The 7,965-nt window shown below is 34.2% G+C and overlaps 1 protein-coding gene across 1 annotated transcript; it reads right to left on the bottom strand.

Moving 5' to 3' along the window:
- Positions 1–2,956: 2,956 nt before the first annotated feature.
- LOC136801057 (uncharacterized) lies at positions 2,957–6,658 on the bottom strand. The gene has a single exon (XM_067057683.1). The coding sequence runs from the start codon at positions 6,656–6,658 to the stop codon at positions 2,957–2,959; it is 3,702 nt and encodes a 1,233-aa protein (XP_066913784.1).
- Positions 6,659–7,965: the final 1,307 nt, after the last annotated feature.

Raw genomic sequence — 7,965 nt, 5'->3', positions numbered from 1 at the left:
AGGTAACTTCATCAAACGAGGTCAATGCTTTACAAACATTCCCTTATAATTAATGTGGAAAAAGTATTGGACTATCATCTTTTGCAAAATATACTGTTCACAGCAATGCCTTTTGATCTACTTTAAAATTAAATTAATTTCGCTAATAAAGTCTGTAACCTACTGTACCTAGATCACTTTCATCCTGATCTTATCATACAAAATGTGGTTAAATTCACCGATATATAAAAACACTGGATCGCGGATTCCCGTGTTTGAAAGTGACGTCGGGTGAGAGCGAAAGTCTACCATCTTTGGGACCCCTTTTTGAGACCGCGCAAAATGTAAACATTGAGTTTTGGTAAGTTTTGGTTGGATTTTGGTTGGTGTTTGAGGTGTACTGGTTGCTTTTGTTAAAGAATTCTGATGTTTTCAAGGCTTTTTTATTTTGTAGAGCAAGCCTAGCTATATTGGAAAAGTTTCATTTTAGTCAATTTTATTTCAAAGAGCTTGTTTGTCAATATTCTTTCATTCTTTTTGAATGGACTCCCCCACCCCCAAAAGGTCAAGCAAGCTCAAGGGATAGGAAAATTTCAATACAACAGTACAAGTAGAGATTTGTTTTTTATAAGATTTGTGGTTTTAAAAAAAACCGTTTTTTAATTCCAGCAAAGCAAGCATTTGTTTCATATGATTGGTCAAGGTTGTGATGTGAATCGTCAGGTCTTTTTCTTGATTGTAGTAGTGTTGTGTTGTGTCGACATTGATTGTTGTAGGATTGGACGAGTGAGGAGAGAGCTTCTATTGATTGTTGTAAGTCACTAAAATTGAAATAAAAGTTGCCTTCAAAGCTGTGTAGCTTTTACCAGTATGTTCAAAACTTTCACACCCCACAAAAGACAGACTCGTTAGGTCTTCAAATTCAATATGTTTGAAATTCATAAAGGTGTTTCTCTTTCAATTTTGTTTTGTTGACGTTTATCATTTTCAAATACAACTTACATGTCTAACAATTTTCACTGGTTCTTGAATAGTATCAATTTGCTCAACTTTTTCCTGATTTTGTCTTCCCCACAAACAAGATTCTTTTGTTTTGCCAAATGATGAAAGCGAATTTTGCAGTAGCACTCAGTTAGCAATTTTATTAGCTGGAAAACATGGTTGTCTCCAACTGATGTGTCCAACATATGGCTGTCTAACTCTTTGAAGACGGTGTTGAGCTTGATGTTTGATAGGACCGCAGTCTTCATTGATGGCATTTGCTGAAAAGACAAAATATTTTTACATCAATACACAACACTTATCACTCTGATCACTTACAGCAACTTATCAAGCTTTACTATCAACAGCCCTATCTTTTCACTTTGAAAAAGCTAAAAAAACTAAACATACCCTGTGGAAGTTTTCCATTTGTTACTGACATCATCCGTTCGATGCATTTTTCAACTTCCTGACAAACAATCTCTACACTTTTAGATGGTTTCACAAAGCCACCGTGGTTTTTAAACTGCAAAAGTGAGTTGCGGTTGTTGTATGTGGAGCTTTCAAGTGATTCTCGGCAAGTTTGACAAAGTAGCTTTTTACGAGCCATTCTAACTGTAAATCCTGCGATATATGATATTGCATGTTCTTTGTACAAAGAAAGTGTTGGTCCAATTGATGCGTGAAAATAATCGTGGCCATCATAGTCATGGTAATGTGACTCTAAATTGTATTTTCTGATAAGATTACTGTCTGAAATCGAAAGTTCTTCACCAGAAGGAATTTGGATTGTGTCACCAAATGAAAATAGGATGCTAGTATCATCTTGTGCTGTCACGTTTCCTTTTTTTCCTGATGAAATGCTACTGCGCATCAATAACCTTAAAAAATGTTAATAACTAACAGATTAAACAAAATTGAGTAACTAATATTCTGAAAAAAAGGAATATTCTTTCAAAATCCACGCTGCGAGATTCGTAGCCTAGGGTCCTAGAAATCATGCAAATCCGAAGATAAGCACCTTTTAAAACTCTAGATAGGCGGCTACTTTCATGTCGGGATTTTTCAAAGTTAAAAATATTGCTGTTTATTAATAAAAAATGTAAATATCTGTGGATTGAAAAAATGCTCAAGAAGATCTACAGAAATAATGAAGATTTTAAAACCTTTTATAAGAACCAATAAATTGTTGTGCTGTTGGGTTGTTATTGCTACCATTTGCTGAACGAACAGCACCAAAGAAAAGCTCAAGATGGTCTTGAGAGAGTTTGTATGTCAAAAGATATTTCATTGGTGCATTTTCACTATCCACTAACTCTGAAAACAAGCCTTTGATTGCTTCAATACTAGCAAGAAATCCGACAAAACCTAAAAATAATTTAATGTACATAGTAATCATGATGTAGAGGTCAGGGGTTCGATTCCCTTCTTTCTACACAAGTTAGTAGCTCAGTGGTAGAGTGCTACAGATTGGTTACTAGTACAGTTAAATTTTTCAAGAAAATCACAAATTTCACTTAACAAATGGGAATTAAAATTTTAAAGAACAGTTTTCAACTATAAACAAAACAAGCGATACTTTTATGGACCTACCTGGTAATACATCTATATTTAACTATGAACATTATAATGAAAGAATGAAAATTTAAATTCTTTAAAACATGAAAAGTATAAATCCACAGAGCAAAAAGTGATTAAATCTTGAAAGAGACAAACAGTGTTTATTAAAAGCAAAAAAATACTGACAATGTAAACAATCATTCAGAAATAAATTAAAACTGAAGTAACAACAAACTTGATTTCATTTTTCAGTTTTCATTTCATCATAGATTGCGATTCATGTGGGGGAGTTGGGGATGGGGAAGGGGGAAGCAATAAAATTACAAACTCAATTATTTATTTACAAAGTCCTATATATACATTTTACATTTAAACAAAATATACATTAAAATGTACAGTTGAATTACCGAATTTTTAATTATCAATTATGATAATTCTAAGAGTATGGAATGAGGTTAACAAAAACAGCAAAATGATCACTGAAAGGAGATGGTATCCACCCTGCTGCATCGGAGCAATTATTTTGGAAGACGAGATCTAAAATATTTCCATCGATATGAGTGGGATATTGACAACGCTGGTGAAAGATATGCGGTGGTAATACTTCATTCAGATCATTTCTGTTATCAGGCAAGTTGAAATCACCAAGAATTACTGTCGAGTATGTGGCAACGTCAATTTGCTGTTCAATTTGATCGAGTTCGATCTGTAACGATTGTATAAACAAAGGAATTGAACTTGCCGGAGGTCTGTAAACCAAAACGAGTAAGATATATTCACCATCTACAATCACCAAAGACGGAAGTAATTCTATGTCACTAACTGTATTCAATACGCGAATTAAGCGAACATGTTCTGTATTATAAGTTATTGCTAGCCCATGTTCCGTTTGTTGGTGTACCGTTTTCCAAATAGATAAATTTGGATTATCCTCTACTCTTTTGGCAATATTTCTACCAGTTTCTGTAAAACATAGCAAGCAGCATCTAGAGGTGTAAATTTCTTGAGATAGGAAATGCTCAATATGCATATTCCATGATCTAATATTGAAAAGACACAAGTTTGGACCGTGCATTCTTTCCAACGGATGAGTTAACAATAAAGCCTTATTCGATCTCATTTCCTCCATTGCTTTTAAGGCCTTATTATTTACAACAATATGTTTATCAGGCTTGAAATTCAATAAATGTATATTGTTACTAGATGTGGCACGAGAAAGTAGTGTGTATAGAAGCCCTGGTCCAACTGGTGTTAACCCTTTCCCACTTCTAGTTGATTGATCTAAATTCCCACTAGCGTATTCCAATGTACTACCTTGTGCTTTGTGAATCGTAGTAGCAAATGCAACAATCAATGGGAACTGTTTTCTTGTAATTTCAATGTCATTGAATTTAAAAGTTTTTGTTTCTGGGTGAATAGGAACGCACGATTTGTATTCATATTTTAATCTCGAGTCTTTCAGTTTGTTACCAGATGAGGGATTGTCAAATTGAACCAATATCATACCCGAGGGTTTGTTGTTTCTAAGCCCTTGAATGTATCGAACTATCCCGGTTGAGCCATTAATCAATTTATCTTCAACATCTTTGTTGATCGTTAGCATGACTCTAGCTCCAACACATATCGTCAATTCCTTTGGTAGCCCTGCAGTCTCATTGATTGGCATATCTTTCTTTAAGCTAACTTTAGTTCTTGACTCATCTTTTGCTAAAGAGGTATGTTTATTACCCCATTCTTTACATTGTCTCAAGCAAAGAGAATTTTGCTGATCTTTTAGTCGGTTAGTTATGTACATTTTCATGAAATTCTCAGGCCATTCGGTTGTATCAGTCTGTTCGAAAGATGAAATTTTTTCGATATCAGCTGACGTATGGTTACCTTCACGAAGCCTATTAAGTAATTCAGCGAATTCGGAATCTCCACTTTGTCTAACTATTTCCTCTAACTCGTAAAGTTGGAATTCGTCCCATGCAAATCTTAAACCTTTTGGGTCGTATATTGAGTTTTGACCAACAGGTGTCAATTGAAAAAAGTCTCCAATCAATAACAAGGAAATGCCACCAAACGAATCTTTATTTTCTTTGATATTTTGCAATCTTAAATTCAAATCATCAAAACTTTTGTCACCAATCATAGAGATTTCGTCAATTATAAGAATCTTTAAGTATTTAAATTTTACTCTCAGATTTTGCATATTTGAATTGCTGAGTGATTTATTAATAATGTATGTCCCCTTTCCATATATCGGTAGTTTCAACACTGAGTGCAAGGTGGTTCCGTCAATGTTTGCTGCCGCTTTACCAGTTGATGCAGTTACAAGAACAGATGGGTGTGTGTCACAATTTTGACCAGGCTCTTTCAAGATTTTTCTCAACTGTTCCGTCAAAGCTTTTACTAAGAAACTTTTTCCAACACCTGCACCACCACTTAATAGAATTCTAAATGGGTCTGGTTTTTCAAGGGAATTGTTTTTCTCAGCTAATTTAAGAGTCACGACATATTTAAATATGTAATTAAAAAAGTTTTGCTGTTTTTCGTTAAAATTAGAACACATATTGTAAAATAAATCACGTGGTATAGCAGGATTTTGATTTGTCACAGTAAAAGGTATCAAGGGGTTCTCATTCGATTCATCATTAGATTCATTGTCTTGATCAAAGTCTATCAAATCTGGATGTAATACACCATAATCGTTGCCTTGTTCATCTTCACTGCTACTTTCTGAGTCAGAGTTATCATAAACGGGTATTTCGTCCAGGTCTATTTCATTTGGTTGATTAAAATTAGAATCATGTTTTAAAATGTTTGGCATGATCACCTCTTCAACTTCAAAGAATTTTTCTTCAAATGTTGCACAATCTCCTTTAATGGTATCTTCATTTTCCCAAGGCATGTATAATTGGAGAAGTACAAGGTAGTAATTATTTCTATCTTGAAGTTTACTAACTTTATGATATCGGATTACACACGCGCGGCTTCTTTTTCTCATTTTCCCCATGCCATTTTTCAATGTAATTGTTTTGGATAATTCAGCATTAATATCGATAGTTTCTGTTTCATTGTCAGATTCATTTACTTCATCTTCTTCTTCATTTTCGTTTTTCTTTGGATAAGTATACGTGGAAGCAAAGTCAGCATAGCACATGTCTCTTAAGTTGTTGGGACGATTAGCATACTTGTCAATTAAATTCTTTTTGTAAACATTTTTGGACTCTGGATCGAGTTTAGCTAGCTCAGATGGATTCTTTAACATTCTTAATCGCTTTTCTTTTGGTCCTGAAGGAATATATTCAACATCAATATTCGAGGTTCGCATCTTTAAAGACAGAGTCCTTTTTATCGCTTCATGAGTCGATACTTCACGTTTAGTCAAAAACACATTTCCTATAGCACGCAATTTATCTTTTACAGCTTTTCCTGATGCCTCTTTGTGTGCCTTTTGCATAAGTTCACTCATATTTCTTTCTGGTTTGCACATGTAAGAAGTAATATACGCTAACACCGCATACATATTTGTAACGTATTGAATGTTCATGTTTGATTGTAAAAGGCTAATTATGACAGTATTGTATGGGCCGATGTTAGTTTCTTGGGGTTTCCTTTTGTAAATCACAGTCAGCTTTCTTTGAACTGTATCTAATGCAGAGAAATATTCATCTCTTGAAAGATCAAAAGATAATAATAAATCATCAAGAGTAACACTTTCAAGATCTGTACTGCAATTATTAATTTCGTCAAGTACCTTATCTAAAATTCTTTTGCTTTGTCTATACTCATTTTTATCAATGTATTTTCCACGTATAATGAGAGTTTCTTCACAAGGTGGCCAAGGTGCTTTAAACCTACATCTTGATCCACTTTTCTTTCTACAAGTAAATGTGTGATGATGTTTTTGAACTGTGTTAACTAGATGATAGAGCTCAGGATATTTTTCTTTATCCGGTAGCTGACACGTAATATATTTGTCAATGAAATCGATAACCTCGTTGTCTTTGCTACTGTCTCTCTCATTGATTTTAGGCGCATCTTTAATATGGACTTGTGAATGGACGTGTTCCAGCCCCGTACGATGTTGAAATTCTCTTCTATCGTCATAATTTAAAATCTGTCCTATTGGATGCATGCCGCTCATGAGCATTTTTGGAAAAACTTTATTGAAAATGTGATCGATTTGTCTGGCTACTGTGACAGGGTTTCTTTTTAAATATTGAACTTTTTCACTCCAGCTCATATTATTCATTCATTCACCTCTTCATCTGTTAGATTTTCTCCGTATTGTGTAGCGACTATTTTGATAATATTAGTCCATTTAAATAATGCTGCACTCCATGTAAGAAAGTATGTGCTAGGTCCAAACACACGACATTTAGCTAAAACATCCAACATCATGTTATGGCACCACTGTGGAGTTCCTCTAATATTCTTGAATGAGTTTTGGAAAATTTGGTCATCATTTATCATTTGTCTAACGTTATCAGGGTTGGTCAATGATCCTGCAGAAATATCACTTTGAAAGTGTTTTTGCTGTGAAAAACTGATTGCACTAGCAACATTCGAGCTTTCCGTCCAATGCAAAGAATGAAATATGTACTGAGGATCTGAAGCAAATCTATCATCTGATGATTTCAGCCTGGCATGGACATATTTTATTGGAGTTATATTCCTATCTCTAGGCGTATTGAAGTAATTCTTAGCATCAGGATAATGCCCTGGAAAAGCTAATGCTTCCCAATCTGGTTCAGAATAGAATGACACAGGCATTTCGTTTTCGCACGGTGCAATATTTACAATTTCATCAGATGATACAGGGGCGGGTTGTTTATGAGCAATCTCAATAGCTTGTTCTGAAGTAATATTTGCGCCTTCAATGTCATACATTAGAGTTGGCTGGGAAGAATTGTTATCTTTAATTTGTTTTTCGTGATTTTTATCATTGCCTTCAATGTTATCATCACTATCACTTTCATCTTGCTGGGTGCATTTTTATCAGTAAGTTAGTGACCATAATTCAGGGTATCTTCACTTTCTCTTTTCATCATCTCTTTCACTCATTTCTTTTTCATTTTTTCTCTAATTTCAGGGTTCTTGTAACAGATTCCCATCTCGCATTAGGTACAACATTTTCATAAAATTTATTTACTAAAAAACTTTTCTAAAGAGTTGTAAACAGGGGATAGTTTGGTCGGATATTTTGTTTTATTGTAAGTGATCTTGTAAGAAGTCGTTTTAAAGCAAGTGGAAAAAAAACAAAACAAACTTGGTAAAATCTTTTGAATTTGTCTAGATTTGCCGGAAACCATTACGCACTGCCCTTTGAGACCTTGCTGTCCACCTTTATGTTTTGGTACAATAAACATGAAGGGAATAATTTGCGACACAATCATCATTTCTATGGGACACAAATCATCTAATTCAGGAATTCTAGGCGATAGCTGTAAATTATTT

This window comes from Clytia hemisphaerica, unplaced genomic scaffold (genome assembly GCF_902728285.1).
Source record: "Clytia hemisphaerica strain Z4C2 unplaced genomic scaffold, Clytia hemisphaerica genome assembly, whole genome shotgun sequence".
Classification (NCBI taxonomy): Eukaryota; Metazoa; Cnidaria; class Hydrozoa; order Leptothecata; family Clytiidae; genus Clytia; species Clytia hemisphaerica.
The sequence above is the reverse complement of the archived record's forward strand: the minus strand, read 5'-3'. Positions and strand labels throughout refer to the sequence as shown.

Bases quoted from the DNA above. Each gene is read 5' to 3' on its own strand.
- LOC136801057 (XM_067057683.1), bottom strand. From the start codon at position 6,658: ATGCTCATGAGCGGCATGCATCCAATAGGACAGATTTTAAATTATGAC.